The sequence below is a fragment of the Lontra canadensis genome, unplaced genomic scaffold (genome assembly GCF_010015895.1).
Source record: "Lontra canadensis isolate GAN:19392208 unplaced genomic scaffold, GSC_riverotter_1.0 scaffold4, whole genome shotgun sequence".
Taxonomy (NCBI): domain Eukaryota; kingdom Metazoa; phylum Chordata; class Mammalia; order Carnivora; family Mustelidae; genus Lontra; species Lontra canadensis.
Genome location: NW_022630998.1, coordinates 24,121,221 through 24,141,459, shown reverse-complemented (window position 1 = coordinate 24,141,459; position 20,239 = coordinate 24,121,221). Strand labels below are relative to the sequence as shown.

General features: G+C 33.7%; 1 protein-coding gene across 1 annotated transcript; it reads right to left on the bottom strand.

The window, feature by feature from the left end:
* Positions 1–1,540: 1,540 nt before the first annotated feature.
* CETN3 (centrin 3) lies at positions 1,541–19,951 on the bottom strand. Its single transcript, XM_032846703.1, has 5 exons — positions 19,813–19,951; positions 17,625–17,760; positions 15,653–15,767; positions 9,272–9,463; positions 1,541–1,847 (listed from the first exon to the last, which is right to left on the bottom strand). The coding sequence occupies exons 1-5, from the start codon at positions 19,827–19,829 to the stop codon at positions 1,804–1,806; spliced, it is 504 nt and encodes a 167-aa protein (XP_032702594.1). The 5' UTR covers positions 19,830–19,951; the 3' UTR covers positions 1,541–1,803.
* Between the last annotated feature and the right edge of the window lie 288 nt (positions 19,952–20,239).

The following is a 20,239-nucleotide window of genomic DNA, read 5'->3' as shown; positions in this document are numbered from 1 at the left end:
AAAATTATTCATACCCTTCTGCAGGCAAAAGCTTCCACAATATGAAGAAATGAGCTGAGCACTCTTTCCTTGGCCCACAGTAAGAAAAAAACAAAATTGCTGGTACCCCAAAGTATTTATATGAAGAATTAAAAGAAGTTACCACTGTGACAAAAGTAGCTTGGATTATTTATTCCAATAAAGTGGCAGAAGACGAGCAAGCCTAGATTTTTTTTAAATTTAGTTTTATTTTTTTTCAGTGTTCCAAAATTCATTGTTTATGCACCACACCCAGTGCTCCATGCAATACGTGCCCTCCATAATACCACCACCAGGATCACCCAACCCCCAGTCCCCCACCCCTCAAAATCCTCAGTTTGTTCCTCAGACTAGATTTATTTTTATGTTTTATTCTTCACTTTCTTTATTTCCTGGAAATAACGTATTTTGTGATTAAGACATAGAAGCCAATTCAACAGTAAGGGTGATAAAATTTTTTTAATTTCAAAGAATATATGTTGCCCTGGATATTGTTACTATTGTGAGCACTGATTTCATATTCAAAATTAAATTTTAGTATAATGAGCAATTAACTTACTTTCTAGTTAACTATTTGGAATGTCACCACTGTTATTCCCTATTGACTTGTTAATTTTCTAGTAACTCTTTATGTAATACTCTAGAAGCTTATTTCAAGTGCCTCAAATTATTACTGTACTTTAAATTTAAAATAAGAAAGATCACTGAAATAGACAACTTTCTTCCAGAGAGCCCATATCACGAGGAACCAGATTATTGGTGAAGGATCAGTATAGGTACCAATTTTCTATAATCCATCTCACAAAACCACTTATCTCCCCACTAATATACGTATCAGAAGTGGGCAGAAGAGCCCACCAAATACCTGGAAAAGTCAGTCTCTACTGTTTCCTGGTAAATCACAGAATGTTCCTTTATACAAGTAGAACAATCTTACATGATTTCTGTGGCTTAGTTTTCTATTTTCATCATTGTGATGTTTAATTGAGAGATTATTTTTAACAGATCAAAATTTCAAAATTTAAATCTTTAACTTTCTCAAGAAATCAGATGATTCAAACTGTACTCAATTAGTTTGAGAGGGAAATATCCAGATTTAACTCTTGTAACTTATGTTAAGACACCAGAAATGCTAGAGAATATAATATATGAGAATAAATGGGTCTTTATACACACCACTTTTTCCTTCCAAACTGGAAAGCATGACTCTTAAAAAAGGAATTATGCCTGTGAATCATCGTCTTTTACTGAAACATAAAATGTCAAACTTGTAAGGGAAAAATGTGCTATTCTATTGCTATTTGTATTTTAATTTTTGTTTCTGAAACTAGTACTACAAAGAGAAAAGATTTAAGAAAGATACAATTGTGTATTTACAGATATTTGGAATTAGAGAACAGAAAATTTACCATACTTAAAAATACTACTAAAATAAACGTTTTATTAATGAAAGTCTATAACACGTGCATCAAAAGTGACTACTGATGACGCATAAAAAACTTAGAGAATGTGTACCACATGATTTAATTTTTCAAACTTTATATATATATAAAAGCTATATTATAAATACAAAGCTAAACTATTAGAGTGCTAACACTACTGCTCATACAAAGAAACATAACAATAGGAAAATATGAATACATAAGACACTTAGTTTTGGTCCCTTTGGAAAAAAAGAAGTAAGTTTTTTTTTGTTTGTTTGTTTGTTTTTAACATGGCTCCAGGCACAAAAATAGAATATAAGATGATAACAGCAACATTCTTAGTGTTTATCCTTGTAATTCTTTAAATGTCACCAGTCATAATAGCAATGAACTCCTCTTGATTTACTGTGGTAAGAAAGAAAATGTAAGTCAGAAATGAACATTTTTTCTCAGAACAATACTAGTATTTTTATATCAAGTATCTTTAAATTTTATATTATACAAAATTATTAATAAACCAAGGCATACTTTTTTGGTATGTTTTTCTTTTAATTTTTTGATATGAAGTTGATCATGTTTATTAAGTAGAACCTCGTGAATACAAAAATATATAACATGTGATAAACAATATAAATTCGTATTCTATATTAATTACTGAAAAAACACTATTAAAGTTACAAACAAAATGTTCGTCATAACCATAATATTTATATACACTTGCACAAATAGTTTTAAAGCTTGATATTTTTAATTTCTTAAATGGTTAAATCCTCTTTGTAATCTTTATCCTACTAATTCATTTAGTAAACCCTTTCTTTATAAATAAGCTTATTAAATCTATCATGCAAGTATATTAGAATTCTAAAGGAAAATATGTGAGAATTTTTTAAAAAGTCAAATTGTTGTTTTTTGAACTTTTATATATTTAAAAGCCTACTAAAGAAAAAAACAAAAACAAAAAGTTGAAACCAGGTCACCAAACCTCAAAAATGTCTAGAGAAATAATAATTTTTAAAGATACAAATTTAATCTCAATTAGCAAGGTAATACAGTGATTATATGTAAATGTAGAAAGAATTACTCATAAAGACAAATTGTTAGTTCACCAAAACAATAAATAAAATTCAGTACGAACTTCCAGTTTATAAATCCAATTTTAAGAAAGCAACCTAGAAATAAATAGGTTAATCTTATTAAATATAATTTTTAAAGTCAATATATACACATACACATAAATTCTCAACAGAAATGTTCAGAAAAGAATATTTCGTCTTTGTAAACAGGTGACTTTATGGGCTCCAAAATTTAATGCATAACTTAACAAAGCACAAGTTATGAATGATCATTTTGGTAATGAAAGTGAGAACACTATAATGAAGAGAAAAGAGACCTGGATTCCAGTTATTGCTCTGGGACAGAACAGTTCTGTGTCTCAGTTTCTTCATCTGAAAATACTGAACTAAGATACCCTCTTTTAGATGTTTCTACTGGGTAATAAACAGACACTAAGGTTCCTATTCTATAGTATCTTGATACTTAAGTGAAGGTAGTAGGTGATATTATAAAATTATTTTTAGTTTTCTTAGCAGTAACAATAGTATCACAATTATGAAAGATAATATCCTTATTCTTAGCAGATGCATGCTAAAATGTTAGGGAGGTCAAGTTCATGATATATTTTTCAAACAATCTAGAATAAAAATATATACTACAGACAAAGCAAATACAGTAAAATGTTAATTACTGAATCTAGGTAGAAGGTATAAAGGTGTTCATTGTACTGAACTAACGTTTTCCTCTATGTTTGAGAAGATTCATAAAGAAAAGTTAGACAAAAATTACCCAATTAAAAAACGCTGAGGAGATAAAATATGTACATCAGGAATGAAAAAAGTATACTGGTTTCAGAAACCACACACACAAAAGAAGTTTCAATAAATTATGTAAGTTATGTTTCATAAGTGAAACAGAGAATAAAACAAAATATTATCTATTATTAAAGCAAAACCCAGGGCGCTTGGTTGGTTGAGCGACTGCATTCGGCTCAGGTCATGATCCTGGACTTCCAGGATTGAGTCCCACATCGGGCTCCCAGCTCCTTGGGAAGTCTGCTTCTCCCTCTGACCTTCTCCTCTCTCATGTTCTCTCTCACTCATTCTCTCTCAAATAAATAAATAAAATCTTAAAAAAAAAAATTAAAAAAAAAAAACCTCTTAAAAAAACGCAAAACCCAGATCTCTGTGTTGAAAAACATTCCATCTTAATGGGAAAAATCCTTACTTCTGAGAAAAATTTAGGTTAAGAATAAATCTTGACTTGGGCTTTGAAATAAAAACATATGATCTGATTTAACAAGAGGTGGGAAAGAAAGCTAAGGTGGGAGACCATGAGCAATATAGCTTTTAAAAAAAGAAAAGAAAATATTGTGAAATTAAGCTCTAAGGAGTTAAAAAGAATGAGATGTCCAGAGCTGATAATGAACCATGAATCCAGGCATTTCATATTAAACATCTACAAGACACTATGACAGAGTAAAACAATATATAACCTGTATTACTCAAAATGATCTTACAAATTGTAGTAGTGATCTTTAATTTTTTCACTTAAAAACATGTTTCAACATGTTATGAAAGCTATGAACCCTTTCTCTCCCAGTTTAAAAAAGAAAAAATATATCTATACACAAAGAAGTTTAAACAATTTCATCATTACACGTTTTCACATTTAAGAACCTGTAATTTAGTCAATCTAGACTGAGGTATCTAGAACAAAATAAGAAATAAGAGTATGTTCTTAAGAAAAACCACCTTAGAATAATCTGACTATAAATTATTTTAATAGCATAACAGAGCTATGATCAAATTACTCAAAATCTGAAAAATATGATTTGTATGATTTGTTCCTTAAAGACCTAGAACTTTTTTCTCTCACCTATAAAATTACAACAAATTTCAAAATTAATTTTCATATATAGTTTTAAAGTCACAAGTGTTAATTTTTGTTATATTTATGTATGAACACTTTAAAGTATTATACCATTTAAATATATTTTAAACATTCCATTAATTTCCATAGCCTAAAACAGAATACTTACATCCAAAAAAGTGGAAAGCTGAAGGGAAGAAAGAGGCTAAGCAAAGTAAATTAGCTCCTCTAGTATGAGTGAGCCTTTCAGAAAATTAAGAAAATCTGTATGCCTTTGTACATTTCCTTCTCTATCAATAATATCTTATATCAAGTTCCTTTATCTAATAAATCTAGCATAATGCCTACCTTTAAATAGGCACCTGATAAAATAGTTATTGAATCAAATACAACACTTCATTTTCCTCTACTCTGCCTTTTTAACCAAATTTTCATAAGTCAATCATTTCATAGGGTAAATTCTATTACATGTCTTTTAAATATAGAATTTAGAGAAATGAGGCACCTGGGTGGTTCAGTTGGTTAAGCGTCTGCCTTTGGCTCAAGTCATATATCTCAGGGTCCTGGGATCAAGTCCTGAGTCAGGCTCCTGTTCAGTGCAGGGGGTTGGGGCTAGTCTGCTTCTTCCTCTTCTTCTGTCCCTCCCCACTACTCATGCACATGTGCACGCTCACTCTTTCTCAAACAAATAAAATTAAGGAAAAAATAAGAATTTAAAGAAATTAGGTAAATTAAGTACCTTAAAGACCATCTGGCTTTGGAGGGGAAAAATAACAAATTTTAGCATCTGAAGTGACAGTTGACTATTTTATTGAATACTGAGTATTGAATATTTCATATTATAACAGCATGTAACTTTCAGAACTCCATAAACATAGAAACCTAATTAATATTTTACTTTTTAGCCTAAAAGGCAATACAGTAGTGTGGATAAAAGCAGGGACAGGTTATTAATCTCTGAGCTTTAGTTTCCTCACCTATAGATACATCTATCCTGTGCATTAATAGATAGTACTGTACTTAAATATACAATATAATATGCTAAGCACAGAATCTTAACATATTAACTACTAAATAAGTGTTAATATTCATTATTTAAATATAGTCCCCTTAGGGTTTTTATTTTTTTTAAAGTTTTATTTGCTTAAGAGAGGGAGTACGCGTGCACAGGTGGTGGGGTGCAAAGGGAGCGGGAAAAGGAGACTCCCAGGGAGCTTGACACAGGGCTCAATCCCAGGACCCTGGGATCATGACCTGAGCTAAACATAGATGCTTAACTGACTGAGCCACCCAGGTGCCCCTCCCCAACCTTTTTTAAAGATCTACACTTCGGGTTTTTAAATGTTGCTTTTATTTTTCTAAAAAGATTTACTGTGTTTTTTATATCTTGGGAGTAATAATGGGGAAGGGATTCTTTCTGTATCATTACCACAGCTTTAGTTATATTTTGCATTATATCTTATTTTTCTGGAATTCCTCCTTTACCATATTTATTATTCTATATACACAATTAAAAAAATTTTTTTTCATTGCTCCTAAATACTAAAGTGTGAAAAATTCATAAAGACAGCAGAATTACTGAAGTGCACAAAAAAGACAGCAAACACTATGATCTTTACTAGTTTAACACATACAAAGAAAACAGGTTATATCTAAATAAAACTACAGCCCAAAGAATCCAAATTAACAAGTTATTATAAAATCTAATTTGTACTTTCTCAAAAATGGACAGTTTTTCATACAGCTACAGGGACCCATATAAGTTAAGGCAGTACCCAAAGCCAGACTAATGGATTATAGTTCTCATTGTTTCTGAACATGAAAATGCCTTTCAACAATAATTTCCTGGACTTGCCATAATAAAAGTCATACTTAGCATGCCTTGTTTGAAACATAGATAATGTCAAATAGCTACTATGAATTCTGAATAATAAATATTTTTATAAATCGCAAGCGCATTTACAGAGTTTATGTATGCATGTGCAATACTATTATTCATATAGTCTACAGACAATATTTGATGCATACACTCAGACTGCATGCAATACTTCAGAAGGCGCCACCCCAGAAACTCACATTCCAGATTGGAAACTAGATTAGATGAATTTAATATAAGGATATCCCCTTCCCCCCACAAAAAAGACAAATCTTAAAAATAAAAGACTATGCATCACTGTATTTTATTTGTAATCAATCACTTGGAAAAAAGAAAAAATGTTATTTGCCTATTAGTCATTTGAATAAATGACAGTAGGATGCCCAATCAACAGTTATATGGAGACTTAAAGCACGTACTTAGAACCACAGAAATGTTCTAAGGATGCACTAAAATCTTCAAGCAATGGAGCACAGGCATGAACTCTGAGATTCAAAAGCAGCAAACACAACAGACTAAAAGGGATGCAAGAAATGGACACATTTTCTAGGTGAAAGTTTCACATCAAGTTTGAATTTAAGAGGCAGCTTCCTAATTGTTATTTTCTTCTAGTGTCAAATGAAGCTAATAACCAAAATCTAGCTTGCATGTGCATAGAAGAGGAAAAGAAAATAACTATCTTTTGATACATGTACTAACCATTACTAAAGACTTATGAAATAGACATGCCAAGATTCTCTATGCCATTGAAGATAGTACCCTTACAGAACAGGGTTGCTTTAAAGGTTTAGGGTAACAGTCAAAAGCTGGGGAAGACAGAAAAATTTTTAAAACATGAAGGCAGTGGATACTAAATCCAAATATTAGTGTGAGAGCTCACGAAATCATTTAAATTTCCTCAAGTATTAATAATCTTTATTTTAAAACATAAATAAATCTATCAATATCCTTCAAAGACCTAGTATTAAAGTTTCATAATGCTCTAATAATATTTACACAAGTATAAAGTATAATAATGTACAGTTCTAAAGGACAATCTACAAACCTGAACTAATAGCTGGTTGCTACTGTCTTGCCTCCTTATTAAAGCATGCCACTATTTCTAATATTTCCAGTAATATATGTATTATGTATATATGTGTAGTTGATACTGTATCAATATATATCTACTGTAACACACATTCCCGCTTAGGGCTCAAGTCAATAAACATCAGAGCACTCATTATGTTCAAGAAAATGTGCAGGGGAGGGGTGCCTGGGTGGCTCAGGTGGTTAAGCATCTGCCTTGGGCTCAGGTCATGATCTCCAGGTTCAGGGATTGAGTCCCGCATTAGGCTCCTGCCTCAGCAGGGAGTCTGCTTCTCCCTCTGTCTCCCCTACTTCTTGGGTTCTGTCTCTCTCTCTCTCTCTCCCTCAAATGAGTAGAATCTTTAAAAATAAAATTAAAATTAAAAATTTTTTTTAAATGCAGGGGAATATAAAGATGAGTAAAGATACAAAAAAAGGACAACAAGCTTCCATTTAATGTTAGGGACTTTCAAATATCTTCCTTTAATACTTAAAACCACCCTGGAAGGTATCACCCTTCCCATTTTAATAAATGGGAAACCAAGACTCAGTGAACACTAAAAACTTGCACAACATTACAGAGCAACTAAGTAAGTGGTAGAGATCCAATTCAAGTCTAGATCTGTAGGACTACAAAGCCTTAGGCTTTCACACTATGATTCCATACTGCTCTTAAGGGACTTACAATATACTGGAAAGATACACATGTATGTAGCTAACAGAAGGCATTGTATAAAAGTGTCAAAATACTTTGTTCCTCTAAATAAAAGTCTTCTAATTCATCAGAGAACACTAGGGAAGGGTTTTGAGAAATAGATGAAGTTTAAAATGTCCTAGAGAGGGGCACCTGGGTGGCTCAATCGGATAAGCATCTGCCTTCAGCTCAGGTCATGATCCTGTGGTCCTAGGGTCGAGCCACACAATAGGTTCCCTGCTCAGCAAGGGAATCTGCGTTTCCCTCTCTCTCTGCCCCTCTCCCTGCTCTTGCTCTCATTGTCTGTAAATAAAATCTTAAAAACAACAACAACAACAACAACAACAAAAACAAAAACTGTACCAGAAAGACAGACATATTAGCAGACAAAACCTGGTAATTAGAACATTCTAGGATTAAGGAATGGCATGATGAAAAAGACACAGCATAAAAAAAGTGTTTCCAGGATAGAGTATATTTGGACAAGGTATGTATGTATTAGGGGTGAAGGTAAAGCAGAAAAGTAGAAGACCATAGTGGGAAATAAAACTAGATAGGGCAGAACATATCCAAAAAACTTCAAAATTTACTCTGTAGGCACCGAGGAATCATTCAGTATTTGAAGAGGGGAATGACATCATCAAACCTGCACTTTAGGAAAAGAAAGTTATCAGTATGTTAGGGGGGAGGCTCATAGGCATAGAGGGCAATTAGGAAGCTAAAGAGACCACATCTGCCTTCTTCATTGTGTAGCCCCAGTTAGCACACAAGGCACGGTATCCAGCAGGCATTCAAGGAAATAATGAGGCTATGATAACATTAACACAAAGAAATTAGGGCCTGAACTAGGGCAGCAGCAGTAAATAAAGATATAAAGAAAGATTCAAAACTTTCAAAGGGTAGAACCAATAGAACTTAGTTACAGTTTAGAAGTACTTGTAGGTTAAGGAAGAAACCATTAAAAGCGGGTATTTTACTGAGTAGCTGAAATTTGGAGATGCTTCATCCTCAAAGAAAAGTAAAATAAATTCTTGGAAGTGTGGGACCTCATATTACAAACAGTATAGTTGGTTTTAAAAGGTCTGCATCATTCTGAATTAAATGATGTGAAATGTTTACACAAAAAGCCCATTACAGGATGAACAATAATTATATCAAACAGAGACAGTCTGTAATGGGTCTTGAAAATCATTTGCTTTTAAAAAAATTTACTATATGTATACATTAGGAATAATACCTGGAATATGTGTTTTACTTAAAACTTACTTTCTCCATCACCATCTTTATCAAATTCTTCTATCATAGCCCGAAGTTCTTCATCACTCATGTTTTCACCCAATTCTCTGGCAACACGTCGCAAATTCCTCAAGCTTATTTTACCTGAATCATCATCATCAAATAGTTTAAATGCCTTTAATATTTCTTCATGTGGATCTCTTTCCAATATCCAGTCTGTCACTACAGTTAAGAGAAATTTAAAAAATTTTAAAAACACTTTATAATCACAAATGCAGTCATCTGTGAAATCAACCAAGTGTTAGATGAGAATTAAAGTTGTGAATTGTTCAACATTTAGTTTGTAATAAACTGCCAAATCAGAGCCCCAAAACCCAAAATATAAACCTGACATTGGAAAAATCAAATCCATATTTTAAAATTTAATCTATGTTATCAACAACCTATTCTATTATAAGAGTAAGCAAAATTATCTCACAAAGAGGCAAAATAAAAAGGGTTATATACCATATTTATTTAAGGTCTACGATATTTATTTATTTAAGGTCTACAATTATCAAGAATTGTAGTAGGCTCCACTGACAGCAAGCACAGAAATCTAGGAGTTTGTAACTTAGTTGTAGAGATGATATACCAACAAAACAATTAAGACTAATTAGATAAAAGATGTCTGATGTCTAAACTTAATAATACCATTACTGTTCCTCAAATTAAATCCAATTTAAAGACAAAAAAATCATGACAAATTAATAAAATGCAGTGCCATCAATGATAAAGACACATTGTCAAACAGATGAAAATTCCGCTGATATCTTCATGATTTGAGGAAACTCTGGGTTTTCCAAAAATGAAAAGCAGTTACCAAAAGGACTGAAAATGATTATAGTTAAGCTTCCATACCACCACCCCCCCAAAAAAAGAAAAAGGAAAGGTCTGAAAGATCTCTCTAAAGTCATGCCCATTTTGTTCAGCAAGATAATAACTCTCAGACAACTAAAATTAAAAGTGATAAATACCAGACCTCAATAGTAATAATACATTTTAATAGGCTAAATGTAATAATATGGTAAACAGTATTTTCAATATTTGCAGTCTTTATTCAATAGCCACAATAACAATTAAAGTAAAAATCTGTGGTATAAATGTTTTTAAGTTACTAGATCAAATTCTGGAAATATCTAAGTAAACATCTTTGAAGTAATTCCACATGCTAGTCTACCACTACAACAAAAATTATTTATGACTTTCACTATGCCATTAAAAATAACTCAGTCCTGTTGAGGTTTACAGAATCATTAAAAACTTGCGCAAATGTTTGTAGATGTGAAGTACTAGAATGTTTAATGCACCCAAAAAAAAAAAAAATTCAAGCCCACAAAAAATTATTATTGTTTTGCTGCAATGTCATCATGTTTGGTTTGAGTAAGCTTTTAGGATAAGCATCTACGTTAAATCATCCACCTACATATTTAGTAGTTTTCTATTATCCATTAACTGTACCCAAAAAGTCTTTCAAGTAACTAATTGAACTATATTACTATAAGTATGCAAATCACCAAAGCTCATAAATATTCAATCAAAAAGGAGTTGGCATATATACAGCCATAACACCAAAATAAAATACCATGCTTAACTCTATGGCTCATACTCAACTTATTTTGAATTTAGTCCCAACAAAAAAGCAGGACAAGGAAAAAAAAAAGTGTTAAGAAATTTTCTTCACCAATTAAATAATTTACATGACAGGTGAACCAAAAAAGCAGCTTGCTGAAAGTATTAATGTACTTAAAGAAGCAACAGGGTGATGTGGGGAACAGATGGGGCTCCAAGATGTATAAATTCTTATCCCACTAGTGCTTTAATTGTGTTAGTTACTTCAGACTTATGTGTATATATAATCTTTTATCAATACTTTGCCTTAGAATACAACTTTTCTTGGGAATTATAAATACCCACCATTCTGGACAACTAAAACATAATAACTTTATGGTAATTCTCTTCCATGCCTTCATGTTCTATTCCTATTCCACTGAGTAGAATTTAATTATAAGAAATATACTTTTTTTCCAATGAAAATAAGTCAACTAACATACAATTAAGGTGGGTCCAATCTAATTCACAAATTTCTGTCCATGAAATCTACTTTCAAAAAATTATACTACCAGAAATATATTTCCTCAAAATAGTTAGACCTTATACATTATAAAACTCAGTGAAGGGGCGCCTGAGTGGCTCAGTTGGTTAAGTGGCTGCCTTCAGCTCAGATCATGATCCCAGGGTTCTGGGATCGAGCCCCACATCGGGCTCCCTGCTCAGCAGAGAACCTGTTTCTCCCTCTCCCTCTGCCTGCCTCTCTGCCTACTTGTACTCTCTCTGTGTCAAAACAAAAACAAAAACAAAAACAAAAACAAAAACCCACAAACAAAAAACCTTTAAAAAAACTCACTAAGAACACAGCACATTAAAAAAAAACACATTAAAATTTATCAAAAATCATTAAAAGTACTGCTAGAAAAACACTTTCAACTATATTTCTCATTGTCTTTTGGGGGTCTTTACCCAAAAATACAAGTTACTTTAAACTCAACATTTTAGAACCCAAACTCCTCCTACTATCACCAAGATAACTGTTGATGCCCCACCTCAAAAGAGAATTGCACCATTCACAGATAATCTCCCATATTTGAAGTCTGAATATTTTGAATCCCATAAACCTAACCTGTGATTATGAGGATACATTTTTTACTCTTAAATATGTTTCTTTCATTCTTATACCCTCTGCATAATATAAGTATGTTATTTTCCTGTCTGCAGTCTCTCTTCCCTCCAACCCATCTTTAAAACTCTTAATAGAGTTACCTTTCATCATCTTCTCTTCCTCAGAAACTGAAAATGATCATCTGCTGACTAAAGTCCAAGCACTACACATGACTAAACAAGACTTTACTTATTTGGCCCAATTCTATCCTTCCATTTCCCTAACCTCGACAACAGGAGACTACCTGAAGTTTCCCATACTATACTTCTACCATACCACTCTTTGTTGATGCTATTTTCTCTGCCTGCAATGTCTTTTGCTACTCGTTCCCACAGTCTTCTCCTTAGGAAGAAATTCTATTCAATCCCCAAAGGTCTAAATTAAAACTCGCCTCTGCAAAGTCTTCTTCAATTGCTCTAGACCTGGAATTGACAATTCTCTTTGTTTTTGTTAAGTGCCAGATAGTAAATATTTTTGGCTTTGTGGAAAGTATAAGATCTCTTGACTAAACTACTTACTCTGCCATGACAGCACAAAAGCAGCATAAAAGATGAGGTAGTGTGGAAGCAACAGCTGAATTTGGCCTAAGGACTGTAGTTTGACAACTCCTGCTCTCAACAAAATTATAACTTACCACAGAACACTACAGCTTATTACCTACATTTAAATGGTAAGCTCCTTGAAAGAACCTTTTAGTAACTTTTAATTCCCCTCCCTCAACCCAGTAAAGTACCTAATGCCAAAAAATTCAGCAAATGTTTGTTAAATAAGCAAAGCAAAAACAGTAATACAATATTCTATTCTAAACAGGCAATGGAATAATTAATTTGTTTCCCCAAAAAAATGAGTACAAACACCTGACTTATCTTGGTCTTACTTTAAAGGAGCAATTCCTAAAACACCTTTGATACTACTCACTAACCTCAAGCAGCCTAGATTCTTAACTTACATGAAACATACTTTAATATTTTTTTCTAACATTGGGAAAATTCTGGTTCAGTGTTAGACTTAATCCAGAAACATCTGTAGAACAATATCCTTCAATAGTAATAGACAATACAGAAAACTAAGACTCAAATGCTCTGGTTTGGAGTTATTTATTCCAAAGGATAAAATACACATTCATCTGTGCTCAGTTATTATTTAAAAATAATTAACAAATGGAGAGAATACATAGTTCTTGACTATTATTTCTAAACAGTAACAAATTTTTATCTGACTACTCAGATTTTCAATAGGTAGTATGAGGATAGCTAAAATATGTGCTAAGCTGGTCAGAAGTTCTATCTTTGAAAGTCAGAGCACAGTTTAGTCCTGGTCATTTATTCTGGGAAAGATCCCAGTATCAGTGCTCTGTTTATAATACAGAAAAGACAGAGGATCCGGAAAAGGTGAAAATGGCACTCTGGCTTCAATTGCTAATAAAATCGCAATTTCTTTTTTTTCTTTTCTCTTTTTTTTAAAGATTTAATTATTTATTTGAGAAAAAGAGAGAATGAGAGAGAGCAAGCATGAGAGGAGGAAGGTCAGAGGGAGAAGCAGACCCCCGCTGAGGAGGGAGCCCGATATGGGACTCGATCCCAGGACTCCAGAATCATGAGCTGAGTTGAAGGCAGTTGCTCGACCAATTGAGCCACCCAGGCACCCTAAAATCACAATTTCAAAAAGTATATTTACTTAAGATGATATAATGCCTAAAATAGCCCACAACTATGAAAAGAAAATAATCAGAAAAAGATAAATACATGAGTACCATACTTTTTATGTTCCAGTGCTGCATACACAATCATTACTAGGCACTAAAAGTGAAACAAAGACAATTTATAAAAGTAGTAATAACAAATACCTAATAGTACTTTCTATAGCTAGGCCCCTTTCTATAAGCACTTTACTTATTAACTTATTTACTCCTCCCAAGAACCCACCAGATAGTATAACTATCCCCATTTTATAGCTGCAAATGAGACACAAACAACTAAAATGACCAAGTTAAACAGCTAGTAAGTGGCAAAACCAAGATATGAACCCAGGCTATCTGCTTCCAAAATGTCCATGCTAAACCACTACATTGTACCAAATGTGCCTGAACTGTAGCTCTTTCCTAACAGAATCATTGCCACTATATCCTAATACCCATTTCTATAAATCAACAATCTAAGTAAGAACTTGGACTAAGATCATAAACTAGAGAAGAGTTTCAATACTGAAAGACTAAAGGAATAAAGATAGCTCCCTCCCTCCGCTCAAGTAAATAAATCTACAGATTAGAAGAAAACAACATAATATACTTCCCAAAGGGATGAGCTGCCTTTTTTTTTTTTAAATTTTTATTTATTTGACACAGAGAGGTCACAAGGAGGCAGAGCAGGCAGAGAAGAGAGGGGGGGAAACAGGCTCCCTGCCAAGCAGAGAGCCCAATGTGGGGCTCGATCCCATGACCCTGAGATCATGACCTGAGCGCAAGGCAGAGGCTTAACCCACTGAGCCACGCAGGTGCCCCAATGAGCTGCCTTTCTAAACAGTTATTCCTAGTTAACAATGTGGGGATCTTCTGTGTCATGCTTTCTTTCTCTTTTAGATTTATCCTTTAACTTCCTTCTTCCTCACCTTGATTTTGAATTTTCAGATTATTTAATGATATGAATCTCTTCCAAACTGCCATTTCTTTTTGCTTTCTATATTACTTTTTTCTGAATATTTACACAAAGTTTTGTATGTGTAACTGGATTTGTTCCTACATTTTTAAAATATCTAAATATAACTCTATGATATGCTTATATCATGACCTATATAAAGTGTTATTACTGCTTTAGAAAATTTAATTTAAAAAACCCTGAATATATGTACATTCCATGTATAATAGTCTAAGTACTATATTTAATTCATAATAGCAAAGTCTTTGCCTTCCAGAATCTTCTATTCTAAAAAAGCCTGATATATGCTTTAACTATTTCACTAAAATCAACTATATGAAAATTCAATCATATTAAACTCACAACACAGTATGCTTACTTAGTTGTTCTAAAATGTCTTCTCCTGCTTGAGTTTGCCAAATGCCTCCTTTACTATAATCCCCTCTGCCCTCAAATTTAAACAGATGACTTTATTCACTAAGATCAAGTCATACAGAATACAAGGGACTACAGAATATGTAGCCCCTTGTAAGCTTTGTCAACCTGATGGCATGCATTTCACCTACAGCCAAAGATACCAAATGCTACAGGTTTTCTCTTCTCCCACTCTGCCAACAAAAATCATAAATCAGAATGGTCTTAGGAAATATTTTCCAAACAAAAGGATACTGAATTTTCTGTTTTACTCTTAGAAAATAATTTTTGATCACCCTTTTAGTTTTATCACATAATATAAACACACATTACTTAGGAAGATTTCTTTCCACAAAAAGCTATACAATAGTTCCTTGATTAGAATCTTCAGGATAAAAGACAAAATGATAACTACCATAACGAAACTGTAAATCTTATTTTTTCTTCTTTAAAGTAAGAAGAGTGCTCCCAAACCCCCATACAATAACTACATTATATAGCAATGTTCAATAACAAAATTCCATAACCGAGAAAATAAAAAAAATACTAATATTAATGGATAATTTCCTAACAAGTGCTAATTACAAAGACTATTAAAATACACACCAACTTCATTAAAATCTTCAAAGGTGATTTTCCCTGTGGCTTCTCTGTCATAATCTTTAAGAATCTTCAGTACATCAGCTTTTTTTACATCAAACCCCAAGGCTCTCATTGCCACCTTTTGGAATAAAAGGGAAAAGCAAATTATAAAGCACTCTTTCAAAAGAAGTGACTTCCAATTCTTAAATAAGTTTTTACAACTTAGGGATGTCAGCACATTAATAAAACATTTAATTCTTTTGCATGTTTTAGGTCTCTAAAAAAATCTAAGTGATAGTTTTTCTCCATTACTGAAGTTAAAACAACAATTTTTTCATTTATATATCCTTTTTTTTTTTTTTAAAGATTTTATTTATTTATTTGACAGACAGAGATCACAAGTAGACAGAGAGGCAGGCAGAGAGAGAGAGAGAAGCAGGCTCCCTGATGAGCAGAGAGCCCGATGCGGGACTCGATCCCAGGACCCTGAGATCATGACCTGAGCCGAAGGCAGCGGCTTAACCCACTGAGCCACCCAGGCGCCCTTAAAGATTTTATTTATTTATTTGACAGACAGAGATCACAAGTAGACAGAGTATCCTTTTTTTTATAGGACAAGCCAAATGTTTATAAAATATACTATACAATGGACTGACTTACTATACAGATCATTTTAACAAGTTATTTATTCTCAAATGATTAACAACCAAATGAAAAAAAGGCATAGCATAAGTATTAAAAATTTATACAAGAAGAGACAAAAAAATTAAAATAAGAGTTATCCTGAGACTCTACATGATTAGTTATTCAGTATAAATAGTCCAGGCCCCTGAGTTTAAAGAAAGAGTAGATCTCGTTACTATTAACAAGAAAGGAGAGACATGATACTGATTAAAGAAGTCTTACTTGGAAAGGTTCCATTTGTTCTCAGATGAATGGATGAAATAAAGTAGAAGAGCACTGAGAAAAGGATGACTGGCTATAAAACAGACACCATAACACACAGGCTTAAGGACAGTGAATAGAGCAGCTTACCTTACCTGAACAGGAAGAGCTCAGGTGTAAATAAGCGATTAGCAAATGAGAAAAGTAGACAGTAGTAAAAGTGAGGGGAGCAGTCAATAAAAACCAAAGGAATCTGAACTTAATGCAGTGCACAATGAGGAGCCACTAACGGTTTAGGAACAATGAACAATATGAGGAAATAATCTTAGAAAGATGAATCTAATGGCAGTTTACAGGGTGAACGAGAAATGGAGGAACCATTTAGGAAGATCCTGGTATGAAATAAGATCCCAAACCAAGATATTAACAATAGTTAACAAATGGAAGAGACATTATAAAAGAACTGATCAAAGCTGGGATACTGAAAAAAAAAAAACAACAAAACTGTGGAAAAAGAGAGCTAAAGAGCTACCAAAATGTTGCCTTTCTCATGCTGAGTGTGAGATCTGTACTACGATAAACAAACTCTTGCATCTTTATAAATAATTCTAGGCCCTAAGGTTGACATTGTCCCCTATTAGCATGTGTCAACATCAGACATCACTTATACAGTTTGCAGCAGAGAAAGTATGTAAAGAATGTATTATTAACATGTTCAAATTAAAAGACAAATAACACTCACAATGTGAGAGAAGAATGAGTCACCAAAAAAAAAAAAAAAAAACAGTGAGAAGTGTTTAAATCCTATGGTATGAATTATTTTTATTATGTGAATGAAAAATAAGGCCCTCCATAGTAGTATATTTTTATATTTAAAATACTATTTACTTTACAATGTGAAAAGTCGAAAAAGATGTTAGGATTTTATTATACTAAATAGTAAATTTTTATTTTTTAATTTTAATTTTTTTATTTTACTATAATTTTATTACAGCATTTAACTGTGAACATCTAAAATGGTTTCATATGTCCACAACCAGTTTAAATACTTTAGTCCAAAATGCAAATCATTTTAACAGAAAAATATACATTTTGAAGTATATACTATTACCTTTAATTCATGATAATCTATTGCTTCATCTTTGTCTGTGTCAAACAGTTCAAAAGCATCTTTAATTTCTTGTTTCTGTTCTTCAGAGAGTTCTCTTCTTTTTTTCCTCTTTGTTTTGTCTACTACAAGCTCATTTCTATGAAAGAAAAAAGTCTATTCAGTCTACTTTAATCCAATTCTCCTATGCATCTAGATGATTAAAATAAGATTCCAAAATACAACAAAAAAATTAACCAATGAGTAATTTTTTAAATTTCTACAAAGGAAGTATTTGGGAGAAAAATGAAGAAATTTTCCTTACATGAGTCAAAGCCTTGATTACCCCACAGTCTAGCTGCTATAAATTTGCACTTCCAAAACTGAAAAGTGTTACAGGTTATTATAAGAAATGAGGACCTAACTTTCTCTCCTTCTGGCTTCATACTTATTCTCAATGATATTAACGTGGAAGAAATAAGAACTGTGAATAAAAAACATTACTCTCATGACAGAAATCCCAACAAAAAAACAAAACACTCATATTTACTATTCACATTACTCTACCACATAGTGTTAAAAAAAAAGGAAAATTCATACTTGATGATCACTATATATTTGGTTTACTTTTGATAGCATTTATAAGATCAAAATTACTACCAAAAGGGCATATAATTTAACAATTTACAAAGTCTTTGGCATCGTAGGTTAAGTGATTTAGATTACAAATTTCTAATGGTCTTTATTTACAATTTCTTCCACTGATACTAACAAATCAACCAAAATACTTAAGTCTAAATATACCATGAAAATCAAATGCCAAAAAAAAAGTATATTTGGGCTAATTTTCTATAATATAAAGTGAAGAATCAATGGTTTTGTAAATCTCACTTGTAAATTTAGACTTAGTTTCTCATAAACCCTGGAATATTTTTTTAAAGGAAATTTTATTTAAAAAGCCAGAAACGGGGCGCCTGGGTGGCTCAGTGGGTTAAAGCCTCTGCCTTCATCTGGGGTCCTGATCCAGAGTCCTGGGATTGCGCCCCACATAGGGCTCTCTGCTCCACAGGGAGCCTGCTTCCTCCTCTCTCTCTCTCTGCCTGCCTCTCTGCTTACTTGTGATCTCTGTCAAATAAATAAATAAAATCTTTAGGGAAAAAAAATTAAATTTAAAAATTAAAAAAATAAAAATAAGCCAGAAATGTCTTAAAAGATACTAATCTTAGTGTTTCAAAATTTCAAATGCGGCTGCAATATCCACATGAGAACACGTTTTGAAACCAAACAATATCATAAAATTTTAAAATGTAAAACTTGGTTGATTTTAATAAAACGTTATCTATTTGCTTGTGTTTTGTTCTCTAAAAATCTACAACAAAAGGCAAGAGATGAGTACAAAGTGATCAGAAGAGGTGTAATAAATAAAGCTGAGGAAAATCTTTTTTCTCAAGACACCGGACTTCACTTAAGCTTGGTTATTCCCGGGGTCATTTTCTCTGGACGACCAAGTCCACCACAGACCTACAACTGCTTCCAAGCAAGGCTACCACCATAATCTCTCAGCCGAACGAGGCACCTATTTAGAGACGCGTAACTACCTGTTTTTAAGGTAAAACGTCTACATGGCGCTGGGGTTAGAGGTTGGAAGAGAATGAAAAGTAAAGAAACTCAAAAAATTTGAAAACCCTAAGAGAGAGATTACCAGTTAAAGTCATTTAAGTGGGTCTCCAGTTATACCTTCAAACAGAGTCCCAAGAAAAGAGCAAGGAACGGGTTTATGTTACGTCCAAAATTTATAGTTTCATGACGGCATCACCGAAGCTGAGGTGGGGCCGGAGACCAAGAAGGCGGAGCTGAACCAAAGGACGATGCTCCCTGGCCTGATTTCTCGCAGAAACACCGCGAGAAGAAACATCGCGATATTTCACTCTCCCCTCGCAACAGAAACCACCCACCTTTTTGGTGGTGCAAAGGCCAAAGCGCTGATAGTCGTTAACTAGCTCAACAAAAATGCACGGGACTCATCACCTGCGAGATACCAGGGCCCCCAGGGTGAGGGGTCCGGGCCCGGGAAGGTTGGCGGAGGCTCCTCTCCCACGTCCCAACCTGCACCCCCTTCTTCGCCTCCGCCCCAACTACCTCCCTTCCACACACACCCGCCCTGGGGCCCGCTGCGGGGTGTGGAGAGCATTGCGGTCTCCTCATTACCGACCTCAGAGCTAAACTCATTTTCTCTTCGGACAGAGACGTTCCTCTCAAGAACGATCTTAACGCCCTACCCAAGGCAGAACAACTTCCACAAGCCGTTCAACAGACAACCACGACCTCAGCGGCCTCAAGGACCTCCCACAAGGTAGACACTTCTGAGCCGGATTGGTTGACATTGCTGACGTCCTGCCCATTGAGGCGGAAGCGTCACGATTCTCCTGCTCTCATTAGGCATATTTCGCGTCAATCAAACAAACGGCCCTTCCCTCGCCCCCTGCGGCCCCTCCTCCCGCCCTTTGGATTGGCCTGTTGCGGTTTCCCCGAATCCTTTGCGGAGCCGGGGTTTTGGTATTTGCGTGGTGCGTTGGGCTAGTGGATGGGTGGACCTCGCCTAACCCTAGGGCAGTGTTGTATCTTGTGACGAGTGACCG

Excerpts from the sequence above, each read along its gene's own strand:
- CETN3 (XM_032846703.1), bottom strand. Across the intron at positions 9,464-15,652 it reads TGAAGATTTTAATGAAGTTG|TGACAGACTGGATATTGGAA; the intron begins GTGTGTATTTTA and ends TCTTAACTGTAG. Across the intron at positions 1,848-9,271 it reads TAAAGATGGTGATGGAGAAA|TAAATCAAGAGGAGTTCATT; the intron begins GTAAGTTTTAAG and ends TTCTTACCACAG.